This window comes from Apteryx mantelli, chromosome 5 (genome assembly GCF_036417845.1).
Source record: "Apteryx mantelli isolate bAptMan1 chromosome 5, bAptMan1.hap1, whole genome shotgun sequence".
In the NCBI taxonomy this organism is placed as follows: Eukaryota; Metazoa; Chordata; class Aves; order Apterygiformes; family Apterygidae; genus Apteryx; species Apteryx mantelli.
Genome location: NC_089982.1, coordinates 73,964,768 through 73,984,995, shown reverse-complemented (window position 1 = coordinate 73,984,995; position 20,228 = coordinate 73,964,768). Strand labels below are relative to the sequence as shown.

Sequence of the window (20,228 nt, the reverse complement as noted above, 5' to 3'; positions counted from 1 at the left end):
GGAAGGTGTGATATGAAATATGAGAAGAACTTAGTGTTAAATTCAGTTTTCTTGATAACTGTTTTAAATAACATGTGAAAGGAAGTAAATATCCCCAAACTTCCAGCTACTGAAATTTGCAGTGATAGCAATACAGATGGCACCAGCTTAGTGTGATTTAATGGAAACAAGGGAGTATTAGATATGAGCACTAAAAGCTGTATTTTGTAAAAACAAGTGTATGCAAAGTCGAACATTGGCACCACATTCAAAGCATGTCACTTAAATGCATGTGGAGAATGTGAACTGACTGGAAACCAGCTGTGCAGAAGTCCTGATTTGATCTACTTAGGTTACAAGTGCTATTGCTCTGAGCTGTTGAATGATGTAGCTATTTGCATATGAAACAGATCCGTAAATGGTATCTACCTAGCATGTGTTCTGCACATATTTGAATAATCAAGGATACACCTAGGAGAAGTTGTTCATTCATACAGTATATGTATATTTATAAATGTCAGCATTTATTTTTATATATCCCTGCAGTATTTTAAAATATGGACAGTTCAATAACTTTATTTCTGTTCTAATAGTTTATTAATCTCAATCAGTGCATTTGACTCTGACAATCTGTGTGCTGGAGATGGATTAATCTGTGTTTGCTTGTTGATGCTGTAGTTGGAAGAGTCTCAAGAGTTTATCAGTAGAGTAAGCATGCATAATAAATATGCATTGACTTTATATAACATAACTTTGTTCCCTACTTTATTCTCTGTATCAGTGTAAAATTCCACTTTGAAAGTGGAGACACTTCACAAAATCTTTGGAAGACCCGAACAGTAATATTGCAGTATGCTCTAGTTTCTTTAACAGCCTTGTGTAATGCTCAACTTTGGGTGGTCTTATTTTCATATTTTAATTAGGAAAAATTTACCAGTCTTCAGGATTTATTTTCTTGCAGAGAAAACAAGCAACAAAGCCTTAATTCTGCTTTGGTTGACATAATAGATTCAGATATAATGGATGGACGACTATATTTGTGTTGGAAACTTTTCTTCATTCCAGATTAGAGCAAAAAGTCAGAGGATGCTCTATTTTGCACAACAGAAAACTGAAAATCCTGATGATATTTTATTCTTCCTTATTGCCCATTACCGCTTGGTCTCCCTTTCAGACTGCAGGTGCTATGATCTGTCTGATCCTTTCTTCCTGTTTCTTGTGGATAAGCAGTATTGAAGAGTGAATAGTAACGCTAGTTTTGTTGCTGTTAGCCTTCTCATTCAACTTCTTCTCTTGTTTGATATAATCTATGATACAAGAGTGGCACAAACTATTTCTGCTCCTTAAAACCATACACCAAGAAATTTACTAGTGGCTGAGACCCTCTAAAATTGAATTTATCAGCTGATAAATTGTGTTATAGAACTGTCCTGTTTTTTTTGTTTTTGTTTTTGGTTTTTTTTTTAGTGCCTCAGTGCTTCTGTTTGGGAAAAGAATGATGAGCTGACACTATGTCTAACTAAACTTTTTTTGGTTTAGTTATTTTATCTCATTTCCTCTTTTGTGTTCTGTATCACTTCTTACATAATAAGGTTCATGTGTCTGTATTTCTATCTTCTACATATTGTATTAGAAAGAACACATTTCAAAAGTTACCTTATTCTTCTGTCCAAGGTATGAATTAATTTTGAGTATTCAAATTACTCAGATTGTAAAAAAACAATGGAAAGATTAAACAATCCCTAAAAGCAGTTTACCCCTAATATGCTTTGAAGTGTGACACTTTAACTATAACAGCATCAGGTTTAACTCTGACTCAACCAAGAATAAAGTATAGCTATAAACCTATGCTAGCTATAGGAACACTGCCACTATTTTTCTGTAACTAGCCTGCTTGTTTACTTCTGTCCAGCCTGGTAAGGGTTGCTTCAGTTTAGTTCCCTGTTCGTGTTTCTACAGTCTGAGAATTTTATATTTTCTGGAGTGCTGAGGTTGTCATAGGGGGCCTGTTTGTGTGTGTGTGCATACACCTGTTTGTGTGTGTGCGCGCAGAGAAATGAGTGGGCCCTCAAGTGTAATATGTAGGTACATGAATGAGGAAATTAAAGCCGGAGCGCTCTAAAATCCATCAGTCTCATCTTGCAGGTGGAACCCTTGGACAGGTGAGGCTGCCCCCCACGCTACACTTGGTTTTACACTTTACTTTCCCCCAGCCACATCTTCGGGCCTCTGAGCTTGTTTGATCCTGTTAGATACACAGCACAATCCATAGGAAATTTTGCAGCGTGTTGGAATGCATTTCGGGGAAGCATTACTCAGGGGAGGATGACAAAAGCGCTGTCTTCAACCTCTTTTCCACATCTTAACGTATTTCTGCATGCTTAAATACTAGTTGCTTTGAAGTAAAATTTTACCCGAGAGACATCCAACACTTTGTGCATATTCTCCCAGATCATTTTATTTCATTTGTTGTTGAGAAATTTAAGAGCTTTGTGCTGTACGACTGTTCCTCTTTGTGTTTGTGCGATACCTGATGTAAACCCAGTGTGCGTGCCGCTCTCTGGGTATGCGTTGCCGTGGGTCTCGCTGTTGATGTTTTCAGCCTCTGGCATATGAACACCTGGATTCATTAATATTGTGCTGGCTGATGTCCCACGCAGATTTAATAAGAGTGGAGCAGAAGTTGTGTCCCTCCCTCAGTTCCCTTTCACCATCTCTTTCTTGTGTTGGGACCGCCTGTTCGATGAGTTGGGGCTGTGTGATGTGTAGCCTGTCCTCTGTCCACTTGGGTTTGCAGGTGAAGGAGCTGTCTGCTGCCACCTATGGAGATCCTGGAGAAAGAAATGCCTGAATGGACTCTCGCTCACATGCTCCCCTCTGCTAGTGCAAACAGTTGGTAGCAAGACATCTAACATTTGGGTATCAAGTAACAAAATGGGTTGACTAAAGCACAAAAATTGTGCTTACTCTACCATGAATGGAGGCAGGACTCAGTCTAACTGAACTTTAAAGTCCTGTGTAGTAAGCATGGAGCTGCAATGAATAGACATGGTGTTGTTGGACAGATTCAGGAAAATGTGATTCGGCTCACTTGTTGTGTAAGTGCCTGTGCTGAGGTCCATGGACATTCAGAACCAAATATTACAAAGTATATATTCTTACTAAGATGGTTAACAAACATTAGCAGATACCCTTCCAATGTTTGAGGTAATACCTTTTCCCTGATAACAAGGTATTGCAGTGTTTACTGTCACTATTACTCCGTTTTCACTAAGTTCTTGTGTTGTTTTTAAATATTGTAATTCTGCTTATGGATGTACATCTTAGACTTAAGATCACAAAGCAACGTCTGGGAGTTGAGATAAATGGGATGTTTCAACTCTGTTGCTACTGTACTGCCTTATAACTCTATACATTGTTTCTTTAACACCTTTTCCTTTTCCCATTTTTTGGGGATTTTTTTTTTTTAAGCTTTGATGTTAGATGTTGAATTTGTGGCTAACAGTGATCCATTGTAATCTCTAAAAACCTCTATATTCAGTATATGAAATTTGAAAAATATGGTCAAAACAGTTGTACCTACTGGTGACTAAAAATTGTATGGAAAAGAGTTATGGCTAATATGTAAAGAAGAATTCTAAATACAGGTGTTGGTCTGAGAATCTGAACAAACTGAATGTACCTAAATGCATGTTATTCCTGTCTGCCATTTATGCAAAAGAAAATGAGCCAGTTAACTTACTGATCTATAAGGAATTTATTGAATAGCAAGGAGGTATTAGGGTATTGTAGTTGGGAAAGAAATGTGACAACCATCTTGAAAGTAAGGAAAGTAGATGAAATATTGGTAAAACTATTTATAGTTACTCCTACCTCTACTCACTGGGATTAGAAAGAAGTACTTTCCTTTGGGTAGGTTGTTTTACAAGAATAGTTGAAGGGCTTTTGAATTCAGCGGTTCTGTACCCTTGTTACATCAATTTAAATTCTCAAAACATAAGCAAATCGCTAAAAAGAGAATCTGGGGCATCTGTCAAAAATTGGACAGTAAGTAACAAAGTTATTAAGAATAAATATTGCAGTGTCAAATTCAAAATCAGTAAATGACTGAATATGCTAGATATGATAATGTTACTTCTAGTCCAGGTAAAACAACAGAGAGGAGTGAAACATCAGTGGACTGATATTAAGCTATGCTTAGCCTTCCTTTGGAAGAATCAACAAGAAAGTATGACAATTAAACCTTTTAGGTGGTACCATGCTGGAAGATGTGTACAGAGCAAGGGATCCTAAAAAAGGCTGATGTTACAACATGATCTACAGGAAAATTCAGGACTGTAGTAGTGCCTCTACAGTTAGTCTCGATCAAATTGTATATTAAGCTATTTAAATCTGGAACAAGAGGAGAATCACTGGAGGCTTCAGAAATTTCTAGGAGATCCTGGTGTGGCATAAGGAAAAGAGATACATTTCATGTCTTCAGATATGAGCAGGAACACATTTTCTGTGATCTTTTGATGTCACATAATCTCGAGAGTTTCATTTAAAAGATTATCAGGAATGGAAATGCTTGAGGCACGAAAAATCGCAGTAGATATGTGGGCTGCTTGATTTTTTTTTTTTTTTTTTAGTGAGACATTTGTTGATGGAAATGGACATGTAAGAGGAGGATATTTATGAAGGTGGACAGAATGAAGAAAGAATACAGGAGGTTTGTTGCTATGGAGAAAATAATGAATAAAATCAAGTAGATAAAAGAAGTAAGCAGGAGGGACAAGTGGACTGGAAAAGTGCCTGGCAGGAGTCAGCAGGCTGCTGGTGAGTGAGCAGCCAGTGCACATCCCATCAAAGTAACCGATGGAGTCTGGCATGGTGGGATTATCCCTGAGTGCTGCTTCTGCCATGTGTAGGCTGTTATTAGAGGAGATGGTGGTTTGGAGAAGCGGTTGGTGAAAAGCAGAATCAAGGCAGAATGAGTTGGAGACTTAGGCAATTGGAAGTGATAAAAGCTGTTGCTTTCAGAATATGATATGATAGTATATATGATAGTATAGTCGGGAAAGAAACTGGGAGAATTCCTAGGCTGTGGACTGAAGCAACCAGTTATTGCCTCCAAATTCTCCAGAATGCTTTCACTATCTTTCTCAGGCTTGAAGGATCTACACTTGCAAGTTTACTCCACAGAAAGGTTTTCATATGATAAAAGTATGAATTTTTAGGATGTCTTCCCCCTGAAATAATTTTTAATTTTGTGCATTTTAACACAGAGTTCTTACAATCCAGTTGATGGAGAGTTTATCCTATGACATACTAATCAGTTCAAATAGTTATTTACCTTCCTTGCTGAGCACTTTCATCTTCTTTTTATTCTGACACTAGCCTGTTGAACAGTAATCTTCTCTTGCTTCTGCTGTAAAATGAAGTATGTCATGTCACTTCCAGATAGGAGCTTCAGGTCTCCAGCAGAATAGGTTGCAATTTATCCAGTCTCTCAAGACTGATTGAGTGCTCTCTGATATAGAGACCAAAGGGTGAGTTTGTGTTGAAAAAAGGGGGAGGGAGGAGAAAAAAAAAGAAGTGAGGACTGCTGCTGTTCCTGCTCAGCTTCCCTGAATGAGCAGTGCTTAGTGCCTCTCAGAGACTTAGCTCTTGGGATTGCTTGCCATTTGTCCTTGTCCTTGGGATCCATACCAGTATAGACAGTTATTCCAAATGGATGTCCTGGATGAATCTTTTATGGTTTCTTCTTCTAAAGTGGATCCCTGATATGAGTGGGATCCACTTTTATGCAGAGATTGTGAAGTTGATCCTTTTTTTTTTTTTTTTTGCCTATAGCCAACCCCCTCAGAAAAGATCAGATGAACAAAGCTGCTTGAATGAATGAATGCTCAATGTGGAGCAAAATACCTTTTCATAAAGAGCTTTCTAAGTGGCCTAGCAACAGCTCATCAGTGTTCAGATACTCAGCTGAACACCTTGACCCTCACACTGGTGTAGGAAGATGCCTAGAAAGGCAACAATAGTTCCTTTCTTTAGCCGGCAGCAAAGTGGAAGGGGTACTCCAAAGGCAGCTTTTCTTCACTGCCCAGAAAAACTCAAAAGATGGAGAAAAGGAAGAATTGTGCAGGATAACATATATGGCAAGTTAACTTGGTATGTCCTCTTACAACCTGCTAATATCAGTGTCTTCCCATTTAATCTAGGATGGATAGAGCTGGCTCTGCATATGGAGCAATGAAACCTTGTGTTATTCTGCATTATGGAGATGTGATGTTTCAGAGCAGTTTGCACAAGATACTCAGCAATATTCAAGGTCAGGCCCAGAACAATGCATTTCCATTCTTTAAATGATTTTGTTTGGAAGAGGTTAAAGATGCATTGGTTACCCCGGGATTTATTTATGTGTACAGGGATGTACCAAAAGGAGAAAATTTATTCCTTTTAGTGCTTTTGGCTTTTTGCCCCTTGTCATGACACTGGAAATGAGCTCCATATTAAAAAATATTTTTTCTAAACACTTTCCAGAATGAGACATTTGGACTACTTTACATCTTTGCAGGGAAGAGGTTTTTTTAATAGAAGTTGCTGTAATTCGGTGAAGCCATATTTAGTCACACAGTAGGACAGATAATTATCCATTTTTTTTATTCTTGTCCTTTTGCTTGCAGCTAGATCACTTCTTTAAATAAGCAAGGAAAATTCAGATTTTTAAAAGTAGTAAAATAAATTACTGCTGAATGTATATTCTTTCTTGTTAGAATATCAGCTGGTATCAGACTATGTAAATGAACCTGCTTTCGAAGGCAAAAATGTATTGGGGATCTTTCTGGTGATGGTAGAACCCTTACAGAGCTAAACTAGAGTGCACAGATCTCCAGGGTCCTGTGTCTGCAGTGACAAAAAAGCAAATTTGAATGTGAGCTATCAATGCGCCCTTGCAGCAAAGAAGGCCACCAGCATCCTGGGCTGCATTAGGAGAAGCATATCTGACATAGCAGGAGAGGCTGAAAGAGCTGGGACCATTTAGCCTGGAAAAGAGAAGGCTCAGGGAGATCTTATCAATGTATATAAATACCAGATGAGGGGAGTAAAGAAGACGGAGCCAGATTCTTCTCAGTGGTATCCTGTGATAGGATAAGAGGCAATGGGCACGAATTGAAATATAGGAAATTCTATTTAACGTAAGAAAACTTTTTTACTGTAAGGTCTTACTGTGAGGTCAAACACTGGCACAGGTTGCCCTGAGAGGTTGTGGAGTCTCCATCTTTGGAGACATTCAAAATCTGCCTGGAGAAGGTTCTGAGCAACCTGCTTTAGTTGACCCTGATTTGAGGGATGGGGTTAGACTAGATGATCTCCACAGGTCACATCCAACCTCAACCTTCAAATCCTATGACTTTACATTCCCTAAATCCAAGCACAGGTTACAAAGTACACTGTGTGGATAACTAGTAAATGGGTACTTTTTCTTTCTTTTTTTTTTTTTTTTGGAGACGCTTGCAAATATTTCAAAGGGTAAATTTCTTTAGATAGTAGAGTTTCCAAAGTCATTATGGAAAGATATAAGATTTTTTTTTTTCCAAGCACGTGGTTTTCATTCTTCTATACCGCCTGCCAGATATCTGAGCATAGTTCAGAACTGCATTGTGTGAAGTATCTTGAATTGCTGTGATGAATATTTTGTTGGTGGTGGTTTGTTTTTTGTTTTGTTTTGTTTTGTTTTACAGTGTTTGGCTGTTGTGTTGCCAAAAATGAGGGCTATCTTAGGTCTCTCTCTTTCATAATGACATCTTTGGTTGATAGTGTCCATAGCAGTCTTGCCTAAGTGAATTGTTTTTAATGACATGATCTAGCGCACATTGAAATTATAATGGAAAGGATGCTGTTGGCTGACCATTAGATTAGGCTGTAAGAGTGCTGAAAAAGAAGTAGGTTTTACATACTTTTTATACAAAAACATATAGACTTCTTGTTTTGTTCTTGTTGAAGGAAAGTTGCTATTGCATTTAATTTATAAAATAAATGCTAACACTTTCTTGCCTTGTTAGCATCAGGCCCAGTAATCTGGCTTTTCACACAGTGGGCATAAACTGTCTACCACAAACTGAGTTTCTGGCAAAAGAGTATGTGGGCAGTATGTTTTATTTTTTCAAATGTGATGCAATATTGTGCCATGAATGAAGCATTATCTACATTTAAATCGGAGGGGGAAAAAAATAAGTAGTATAGTAATTCCTTACGATAACATTTTTAAGGGGGTTCAGTAACATTCGGAAACCTCTTTAATAGTTTGCTGCCTTTTAGGAAATGAATAATTTTAAAATTACTTCAGTGTCTCTAGTTCATAAAATGAACTTTGCATACTTGAAAGAGAAATGTAAAAGTATCTTGTCAAAGAAAACAAAGCAGGATACAAATATTCTACAGTAATGTAATCGTAATGTTTTTTAAAAAATCAGTGTCTTTAAGGCACTGTTCAGACTTAAGCTTATCACATTTACAAACGCATAAGAGAGGCAAGGAGCAATGCCACTTGGCATTCTTCTTCCAAGAAGCTAGCTTCTGCTTTGGCAGCAATGTTGTATCAATGTGAAGAGATTATTAAAGATTTAATATAGAAAGGCAGAAGATCCCTGTTTTATAGGTGCCCTCATATCCTGACTGACTTTCTGTTTCAGTATTGGCTTCTTTTTTTGGTTATGCTTCACATTGTGCCTGTGAACAAAATAGCCTTCTTCATCAAAAAAAACCCCTACCAAACCAAAAAACCCTGAAATTAAAGATAGACAAACTGCTTTAAAGTTCGGGTTAGTTTTGAAATTGGGACTTGGGCATATGGAAAATGCCATGCTATTTTTTTCATTCGGTAAGTTGCTCAGGAAGCCAGAAATATATCGATCTGCATATTTTGAGGGGGGGAAAAAGGGGGAGAGAAAGAGGGACAACTTACAACTTTCAGGGAAGATCTAACATCTAATTTTCCATCTTCTCTTACAAGAAGTAGTAACAAGAGAAGACTCTCTAAAATTTCAATATCAAAACCTTGAAAACTAGCATGCATCTTGTTTACTGGGTTGTGAAGAGTGATATGCATTTAAAATGCAGTGTAAACTCCAGGGTTTTTAGATTTTTTTTTCTTTTAATTTACACTGCTTTTGCTGAAGCTTTATAAATGGAATGACTAGATCAGTGATGATATTCATTTACTTTGTTATGTTGCATGGAAGAATTAAAAAAAAACAAAAAAAACCCAAGGGCAAACATACCATTTTATGTAACTCAGTACTCTTTCAGAATCCATTCCTCACATATTAAAAATGCTTTTAGGAAGTTGCATTACATACTGTGTTAGATCAAAAACTGCCTTTTGGTTGCATGCTTTATGTACACTAATGACTAATTTTAAGTTAGTGTATATCTGGAGGAATATTAACCTTGTTTATAAATACCATTATACAATTTGCTGTCTGGTATAGTTTTCACTAGGGTTCTCAGTTTCATTTCAATTTTCTTTTCTCATCATTAAAGAAATAACTAATATATTTAAGGCAATATGAGTGTTAGTTCATTTGCAAATTTATCTTCAAATTAATCTACTTATGTTAGTAAATAGGTGAATAAATGGCTTAGTTTTGTCTTAGAGTACCTGATTCCACAGGAGAATCTAACACAAGCAAATCAGGGTTGTCCACTATGGGCTTGGGACTATATGTCATCCCACCAGAAGTCATAAAAATGTGGATAACTCCTGAAGATAACTTCCAATAGTCAGACATATTGTATTTGGGGAAAAAAAATTCTTTACTGTCTTCATAGAAAAGAAGTATTAGCTGGATCATCCTGGAATAGGGTAGCAGTATCTGTGAAGTAAAATCCAGTTCTGATCATGTCTGATTCAGAACAGTTACCTTTTCCACAGCTGTAAGTAGTCCACAGAAGACTACCTTCATGAAAATGTAGATATTTCCCCTGTTTTCTTTACGAGTGGTCAGTTTACATTGATTGATTCTCAGAGTTACTGTTGAAAATAGGTCATAACACCCTCTGCATGGTGAAAGTCTGCTCTTGCTGCTGTCTCAAGGCTTGAGGTGGAGTTTGGACTCTGGAAATCCTACAGTCAGTGCTATGGGTTTGATTAATAACATGTTGGTCTCATTTTATGGTAATTCAAGTTAAGTATTAACTCTGGATTCATTGACAACTTGTATCTGAGGCTTTTGGGTTAAGATGCTCTGTCTTCCCTAAAACAAACATGCAAGAGTGCCTATTTAGATTCAACCTGCTTTCAATAAACAAAGTAATGAAGTTTTCTGAGCCTTTGCTAAATGAGTATGATTGTTTTTAATCAACCCTCTGTTTTTGTTTTGACTGTAGAATCCAGAACCATGCAAAAACAGTTGATTATGCCTTCATCCTAAATGTTAGTCTGAATATTAATATAGCTCTCCCCTCATTATTGCGGTAAAATCTTTGACAAGTTGCAATTCTGGATTAGTTTAGCATAAATTAAATGCATCGTGTGACTATATTTTCCAGCTTCACTTAACATAAACCCAAGCCTTTTAGGAATGTGTGACAGTGGCTAACATCCCACTCCTCATTAACCTCATTTAACCATGAAGCACACTGCATGGTATATATGTTTGTATTGCAACTGCAGGCTAAAACACAAGTCTTTGAAATGTCTGCTTGTCTATGACTCTGCTTTAGATCAGAGGATCATATGCAGAGCCCATGTTTTGGCAGCCACTGTGATAGGGATAGTACAAAGATGTTCCTGACATCAAGCATAATGAAATACATTATAGCTTTCCCAGTAAACTATAATAGAGAAGCAAGCCTTTCTCTGGGCTTTTTTTCTTCTAAATTAATGTCTAATCCCACTTGGAAAAAGCATTGCTCCACATGCAGCCTGCTGAGCGTCACTTTATAATGAGGTTTCTTCACAGTGGGTATTCCTATAATAGGCTATAAGACCCTTCCTCCTCCCCTCGCCTTCATCAACCCTTAGAATCACTGGCCTACATTTTTTGGAAGTGTCTGGGGATTTTGAACGCCTCAGTTTGGGATGTCCAGTCTGAGGCCTCTTGAGTAACTTCATTTTTGAGAAGGCCAATCCTGGTGCTTATCCAATAAAGACTTTCACATTAAAGTAGCTAAGAAATCAAAATCAAGGTCTTTTATTTTTTTCTTTTAATTTAGCTTTTATCCCCTGTGTTCCTAGTGATAAGAAGCCACATTTGTTGATGGGATTTTTTTCTCCTGTTCCCTGAAAGCAAGATCCTTTCTCACCTGATTAGCAGGAAGTGTCATAGATGGAGGAGTGGCGTGACGTGTAGGAATTCAGGATTCAAATCCCTGCTTTGTCAAAGGCAGTGTATGCTAGTATGATAGTGCATCTCAGCTACACAAGGATGTTGCAGGACTAAACTGAGTTAATGTGTGTGAAGATCTAAGACTCCCGAGCATCCTTGAAGCACGGTCCTTCAAATACTAGAAGGTTTTCTAGCATTTCCTTCCCTGTGTAAATACAAACACTTTTCTCTCCCAGGTGAGTCCTTTTTCCATCAGCTTGTAGGGCACAGTAGACAGGTTATGGGTGTGAGTGATCTGGGAGGGGGGACACTGTTGGTAGGGGAAATAAGAGGAGAACTAGACAGGATGCGGCTCAGTTTTTTTTATTCCCTAAAAATGTGAGAACTTCTTGCCAATAGCACATCTCCATAGTAGATTCCTTCATACACACACGCACATGAGGCCTGTTTCTAGCACAAGCTCTCTAGCTGTTTACTAGCGGGAGAAATGTCATGTGTACAGTCTTTGCTTTTGAGCATTTAGGAAAAGTTTTTAAAAAACATTCTAGAAAAGGTTCCCACAATGACTTTTAAAGGTGTGGTAACATTTGTTAATCAGTTCTTTATATTGATGTTCCAGGTGGGTAAATTGAGAGAGAAAATCCAGGAGGTGAAGCAGGAAAGGGAGCAGGAGCAGCACAAGCACACCGCCTATGTCTCTGAACTGAAAGCCAAGCTCCACGAGGAGAAAATGAAGGAGCTCCAGGGCGTCCGAGAGCTCCTGATCCGGCAGCACGAGCAGGAGGTCACACGGATGGCCAAAATTAAGGATGGTGAAATCCAGCGTTTGCAGTCAACAGTAAACGTCCTGCGGGACGGGGCAGCCGACAAAGTGAAAACAGCGCTGCTAAACGAAGCAAAGGAGGAAGCTCGGAAAGCCTTCGACGGCGAACGAATGAAGCTGCAGCAGGAGATCTTGGAGCTGAAATCTGGCAAAAAGCAGCTTGAAGAAGCTTTGAACAACATTATGCAGGCGGATAAAATGAAGGCCGCTGACCTGCGCATGGCTTATCAGTCCCATCAGGAGGAGATTAACAGAATAAAGCGTGAATGCGAGAGGGATATCCGCAGGCTGGTAAGTTTACATCAAGTAATAACGTGTTTCAGTTTACAGCAGCAATTACTTGTTTGGGCAGATACAGTAATAAATTATCAGACCTGTTTTGCAGTAACATCTGGCATCACTGCTGACTGGTACAGTAGGCCACTATTTCCGCTATTTCCTCTTCCTTAGAGCACAGATGAGCCGCGGTTCCCCGACTGGCCCGACCTAATCCGTAGCTTTATGCCCTGTCAGATAGAATATGAATGAACCAAAACTTTCCAGGGTGAGTCTTCTCAAATAAAACATAAATTGACCTTCCTTTTCCTACTTGCCTGAACAGGCCTCCTTGGTCAAAGCAGTCAGGCATTGTTCATTTTGCAAGGAAAAACACCTTTGTGAGATGGGAAAACTAAGCTTTCAGAGAGATTTTATATTTTTCTTTGGGGAACCAATTATACTGAACCCAGGCAATGTCTCTCCTCCTTTTGAAACATTGTCCAGGTCATTCAGTTTTAAGGATTGTTGCCCTTTTCTCTGTTTTTATAAAATTTGTTCACCTATTGCACCTTTTAAGGGTGGAAAAATTCAGGCCTAGGGTAGCAGGCTTTTTCATGCTTCATAGGACTTCAGCACAGGTGACAAACTGCTTTGCTTGTATAAAACAGAAGAAAAAACCCAATATTTCCTAACAAGGGATGCCCTAAATACTTCAAACTCTGCAGCTTTATAAAATGTAAAGAATCTGTAAGATGGACTGTACTTGGTAGTACGTTTACAGTAGTTTATCATCAAAGAACATATCTGTTTGGTACCATGCTGCCTTCCATGGATAGCCAAGGTGTGGTTGTTAAACTGGCTAAAAGTAGCACAATAGGTATGCAAATACAATCTAAAATTATAATAATATATAAAATATTTACCTGATGTCAAGAAGGCTGGACTTTAAAATATCAGCTTTCTTAAGCAAAAATATTTTACCAGTTTATGTTCATGCAGATATGTTGTCTTTCTTGTATCCCTTAGGAAAAATGATGGTGAGGGCAAGCTACAAACAAGTAATGACTGTTTTGTGGTGGTGATTCTGTCTGAGGCAATGAAAGCTTTTAATGCAGTTCATATTTGTGCTTTAAATAAATTGGATATTGATCAACTCTCAGGAGGCATCACTTGATTAATTAAAGACAGCTGCAGAAATTAGCAATGAGAGATTTTTGTGAGTGTAATTTCTTTCATATTTTGTTCCATATTACAAATTTATAGTCTTAAAATCATGGCTATAAAGTAAATTTAAAAACTGGTAAAAAGGAGAGATGGTTGTTATGTGGTGGCCTGTGTTTTTCTAGAGCATAGTCTCTAGTTAAATTTAACTTTCTGAAGCCCAAGAAATAATGAGGTGAGGCATGTAGCTGTGCACCCCGGAGTCTGTCATCGTAGGCTGCTCCAGTAAAGGCAGTAAACACACCTGTGTTTTGCCTTTTGTATTGCCCTTCAGATTATGAATTTCAATTTTGTCATGAATTTGTGTGCATTGTTTTTATGGAAGACAAGCGTTTCTTCTAGGAATTCATAATAATTTAGGCAGTTGTTATCACATAGTTGTTATCACATATCATGCCGTTTAACGTCGGGGTGAGGTAAAAAATAATGCAAAATTCCTAGATGCCTCTGTCTTGCTCTGTAAATCTGGGATTATGTAATCGGATCAGATTATGGAATCAGTATATTCCCCTCTTTCCCCACTTTAATTAATGAAAGGGGAAGTTTGCCTTCAATTTTGAATTAAGGCTATCAGCTACAGGTTTGGGGTATCTGGTTTGTTTAGTTTCTACTCTTGTGCAAGCATTATCATTAATATTAGGACAGTTCTATAACTGAGATTCAATAAATGTGCTTTTAAAGGGTGCGTGTGTTGTATTTTATGGTAGTATTAAGAGGAAAGCATATTTGGTCTTAATGGCCTAAGTGGGCAGGCCATACTGTAATTCAAATTCAGAGTATTCTGGGATTCAGTATCTGATTGTCTTGTCAGACTTGGTAGTTTTATCATGTATTTTTAGGTCACGGATTAGTTTTCCAGATTTTTTTTTTTCATATAGATGATATTGCAGCTTTAAAAAAAGTTAATATTTTTTAATATTGATTTTAGTACCCTTGACTAATTTGAGCCAAATCTTGCTTTTTCTTGGCTTTCAGAACAAACAAAAAAAAAAAAGAAAAAGGAAAAAAACAGTTCATTGTCTAGGAATACATAGTTTTCTTCACAGTTTTGAAGTGAGCTACAAAAAATACCCAATGAGCCGTCTTCATACAAACAAGATGAATGATGACAATCCTAGTGCCTAATAAGGGAAAGTAATATAACTATTTGTCAGAATATAAAACTCCTTTTCTATGTATAGTATGAAATTACATGGGAATTTGTCAATTTGTCAGACTTCATATAAGTGATATAAATTAACTTAAAAAGTATATGCATGGGCACAAAGTGCTGGCAACTAAAAGTAAAACTAGCTAGTAACTGGAGAGTAAAGTGAAACAGAGATGATTTAAAAGTAAAGTGACAATTGAAATTAAGAAAGCAGTAACAATTATTTTTTTCAGTGTTTTCTGCATAGTTGTGTTGCTCTGTCAGCTTAGTAGAAGAACTGTGCTGATACAGGGTCAGATACTTAAAAGTAGAAATAAAAAATAGAGCAAATAGGAAAAAAGGAAAAAAAAAACCCAGAAATAACAAACTGTGTTGGAAAATACTCTGCTTGAAGGAAAAAGGTTCAAGCCTGGTTCTCTGGCTCAGGTTTTTCAAACAAGCGTATGCGAAATCATAATTGCACTTTTTCATTCATGGAACCTCAATATAAACTGCCCTAAAGCATACAATTTGCTGAGAGCAGCATAGGCAAGCATGTATGTACGTAAATCACTCTGTATCAAGAGACTTCTGTTTTAATGGCATGATTGTAAGTAGTTCATCTGTTCCCCTCTGAGGTCTGGGCTGATACAAGATAAACTTAATCCTACCTGATTTAATGGTATAGAGAAGTTTTGTTTATTAAGTAGCTTAAGGAGCAGAACTGTACTACAATGAGGGCATTTAATGTTTTACTCAATTTAGTTTTAAAAACACACAAAAAACCCCAGTATATTTTGGCCAATTTTCCTTGGGCCTCAGTTAAAGTTGTCATTTAACTGACTTAGCTGTAAAATCAGGTTTAAAGTCAGAAGTTTCCAGTGGAAGGTAAAGTTTGCCTCTTTTGCCTTAAATCAGCCAACATAGTGTATTCACATGGAAGGCAACAAACCAACCTTATTCTGTTAGCAGCATAGCTGTGAAAGAGGACCTGAATAGTATATCATATTAGTTAGAAGTTTCAGTCATTACAGGGCTATGTGAATAGAGTTTTTAACAGGCTGTTACTTGGCATTTTTCTAGATATGCTTTTTGCAAAGGTATGAAGAGTGGACTCTTTACAGTGCTTGCCTATTAAAATAATGCAAGAAAGAATCATTAAATGTATATTGAATTACGTTGTCACTTTAGTCATTTACAGTATGACTTAGGAAGCTGAACGTTTATTTTGTCAGCTACTGTTAATATAATGATAACACTTAAACTTTGGAACAAATTGAATAAATGAATCACAGTGGATTTTGTATTTTGTGTGGTGGAGTTTTAGTAAATATTATTTCTTCTATTTCCTGGAAAAATCTTTAACAAGAAGCCTTTCACTTTTCACAAATTATATTGGACCTTGTTAAAAACTCTGAACATATGATCTTCCTAAATATTCCTAAACGTCTTGGATTAAAGTGAATTGAAAGATTTATTTCACTATAACATAAAATAGTCCCAGTTTTCATGTCCAAAAAATCAATGCAAAAGATTCCACTGCTCTCATTCTGTGCATAAGCAGATCCACGTTTAAGAGGGGACACAGTATATCAAGTGAATTAGATGCTTATTTAAATTGTATGCTCAAATAACCTTATAAAATTTTCTAAAGACTGATATGAATCTATTCAGATTCAGATTCTTAAGGAAACAATCTTCATGCTATTAATGGAATCAATGTAAAAATAACTCCTTTTCAGGAGCAATCCTGATCAGTTGTCATTTGTGAAATTAGATAGACAATTTTAAGTGTCTTTAGTCTTCTCAGTCCAAATGATCTAGCTGTTTGAAATAAAAAGCCCTTCCAAATTTAGAACCCTTTCTCTGTTTAGTGTTTTCCAAATCTATGTAATGGAGTACCTGAAGGAATATAATTCAACCTAATAAATGGTGCAATTCCTATAGGGGAAAAATCAAGGCAATTTCACTGAAACTTTTGTTCAAGAGAAAATAGTCATCTTAGTATCTGCTGAAGTATATTTATATAGCATTAATATTTAAGTGATTTTTAATTTCAGTTTTGTGCTTTTGTATAACACTGTATCTCATGTTGTAAATGAAGACTTCTGAAACACGTTTTGAGAATTAAGCTTTATCAGAGACTTCAGGTTGTTCCAATTCAGAACAAAACCAAATTTGGACTCACGGCCTTCACAAGTTAGTGTTTTCTAGCCGTGCATAGCTCCCATTGTGTTTGTATGTCTATAATTCCCGAGTGTATTAGTTTGTATTGGCATTGCGCAAGTAAATTGGAATATCATGGAATAAAGGGTCCTCTTGAGGTCATCTGGTCCAACCTTCAGCTTGAAGCAGGGCTGACTTCAAAGTTGGATCAGGTTGCTCAGGGCCTCATCCAGTCAAATTTGAAAATCTCCAAAGATGGAGATTCCACAGTCTCTGTGGCAACCTGTCCCAGTGCTTATTAACTTTCACTATGAAATTTCTTTCCCTTTTATCTAATTCTGTAACTTTTGACTGTTACCTTTGTCCTTTTGCTGTGCATCTCTGTGAAATGTCTGCCTTTGTCATCCCTGTATCCCCCATTTAGATGGTTGAATTGTAATCTGCAATTCTAATGCGTTCCCCAGCCTTCCCTTGGGCTGGCCAGACAAGCCGAGTTCCCTCACCCTTTCCTTGAATGTCCCATGCCCCAGCCCCATAATGATCGTTGTGGTGCTTTATTGGACTTGCTCCAGTTTGTCAATATCTCTTTTGTGTTGGGGGCCCAAAAGTGTCCACTCTGCTCCAGATGTGATTTCACAAGTGCTTAATAAAAGGCTAAATCACTCCTCACAACTTTATAGGTTCACTCTTCCTGATTTGGCCCAGTATCAAGTTAAAATTCATGCTACAGACTCTTGCTAATGACCCATGGTCAACTTGCCCTCTCGGACATCCAAGTCTTTTTTTCTGCAGATCTGCTCCCCAGTCAGTTGGCTTCCAGCCTGTTGTGTTGCAGGAGGTAAAACAACCCAGGTGCAGCACTTTCTATCTGTCGTAGTTGAACTTCATGAGGTTCCTTTTGACCCATTCCTTCAGCTTGTCAAAGTCCCTCCACATGGCAGCCTTGTCCTCCAGTGTATCAACTGCTCCCCCAAATTTGGTATCATCTGCAAACCTGAGGAAAGTTCATGCCATTTCTTCATATGGGTAGTTGATGAAGCTGATAAAATGTGTTATTGTCTTCTATTTTTATGGAGTAACACTTGGATGATCAAATAAAAACTTTTCCCTTCTGCGAGATTCAGTAATTTTCTTTTATTAAAACATGAAAATGGTAGGAGCAAAAGTTTAACCCTGCACCAAAAATCAAAGTTACATGCTTTGCAGTGGGTGCATCCAGCTACTTTCTGATAACATTTACTTTCTCCTGCCTTCATATCACCAGGGTTTCACCGTTTTAAGACTGTTAATTTGTATCTTTAGGTCACATTTAAGGGAGGGTGATATAGACATCTTTTGTCTCTGTAAAAATTCTAATGCAAGAGGACAGTTGGCCATTCATAGGGTGATTAGGTGTTCCTCTGCTGTCCAGAGGCCTGAAAAGAAGGATGGTGCTTGGCCTTTTTCACTTCACTTGTGCAGTGGCATACATGTATGAGTTTTGTTTCCTCTCCAGAGTCTTGTATTTTGAGACAGAAAGCCGAGTCTTGAATCTTCCCAGTGTGTGCAATGCATGGTTGCTCAGAGAATGCTGCAGCATGCTTCTTATCAAATTTTCACTTAAATACGTGTGTATGTCTTTCACACACAGCTGCTGATGTTGAATTGTGGGCTGCTTCTCTGAATTTTGCCATCTGTTTGAGAAGCCTCTTTCAGTTGCCTTTGGAGGCTGAGCTAATCTCCTGCAAAGACCCTTCTACCATCTTCAGCATTTTGGTACTGCAAATAATACCTTGTCTGAGTATGCTGCAGATTTATGTTTGTCCTCTCAGGAGCTGGCAGAGCAGCCTTCCACCAGGGCGTTCTTTTTTCTGAACCAGACAAATCTAGTGATTGCTCTTTGTCATACAGGTTCAGCATTTTGCATTTATTCTTACCGTTTTCTTAAGACTCTATCACAGTAAATAGGTCAGAAATCTGACTTTCATACCTCTCTTTAAAAGATATGTAACTCCTTATACTGTATCAAAAACCCACACAAATGCTGTATGGTGTGGCATTTGGACAAAAAACTCCTTATGTTTGGATTACTTAGTCTTTCTACCTTTTCTTTCTTTTGCGTACTTGTTTCTTATAGCTCTGTCAGTGACCTCTTAAAGCTGGAATAATAGGTAATAGGAGAAATGCAGTAGCAGAGGTTGTAGTCAGTTATAACAATGTCAAATGCTTTTGAGAAAGATGCATGAAACCTTCTATTGAAAAGTTATGGAATTGTCTGCCCATATAGTGCTTCTTGTATAATTAATCAAAACTTTTAATATACTTTACCTTTGAGATTTGACACGCTTTAAAAAAAAAAAGTGGGAAAAGATATTGGAGGAAAATGTTGTATATGGAATGAAGAAAGCTTAGCTCAAACATTGAGTACCTATATATTTAAGCCTTACTTCTCCACTGGGCTGGCTGGCATCTTTTACCCCTCTTCCTCCTAAACTTTAGATTAAATAAGCAGCAAACATTTAAATAAAGAGGTGAATGAATCTCATGCAGAGAGTGCTATGCACAGCACAGGAATATTTTGGTTCCTTGCTTTGGGTGGGCTTTCAGTATGGAATACTTTTTTGGCTGTTAGTTTCCCTTTGTAAATATAAAACACATTAATTCCATTTAGTTCCGTCTTTAACTGTTTAAGTAGCCTCTCCTTTCTGCTTCCCCCCCCCCATAGTAACTAGCAATTCCCTTGTCAAAATATCCCTATTTTCAGTGTCAACCATTTAGTATAAAGATCAATTCAGTTTCTTCTGGAGAAGAGCACTGTAAAATTTTGTTCTGCGGTTGGCTAGGAGATAACTTTGATATGAATGGGTAAAGAGAAAGATCTTATACTTGGCAGTGCAGCAGCTGGCTTTTTCCACTTTGAAAACTGAGTATGTCACTGCCTTGATAGATCTAGCTTTTAATTCCCTGGGAATTTCTCTTTCAACTTTGTGAGAGGCTAAAGTTCCCCTAAAGGTCTCTGACTTTCTTGTGCTATAGCTATTGAAGTGAGGGATAATTGGCAGGGGGATACTTTTTCCGATGGTTGGCTTGGTTTTCTTTCATGTTTGATAAATATTATTAAAACACTTATTTCTGCTCATTTCTCATGGCTGTTAGAAGGCTGTTAGATACCTGTTCTTAAGAAACCGTAATTTTGACTCAGGCTATAAATGCTAACTCTTTGTTGATATAATGCAGGTAATTGCTGTGTTCAGCATCTAACATTTGATGGTACAAAATCCATTAATTAAGAAATGATACTTCAGAAAGCTGTAATTTTAACCAACTGCACAGGAGTTACTCATGCTATCCAAGGTGA

General features: G+C 37.5%; 1 protein-coding gene across 1 annotated transcript in view; it reads left to right on the top strand.

Moving 5' to 3' along the window:
* Nucleotides 1-20,228, top strand: part of LOC106498670 (janus kinase and microtubule-interacting protein 1) — a 128,090-nt gene that overhangs the window by 73,489 nt on the left and 34,373 nt on the right. Inside the window, exon 4 of the mRNA XM_067298245.1 lies at nucleotides 11,914-12,408. Within this exon, the coding sequence (XP_067154346.1) occupies nucleotides 11,914-12,408 (495 nt within the window). The remainder of the gene's footprint in view (nucleotides 1-11,913; nucleotides 12,409-20,228) is intronic.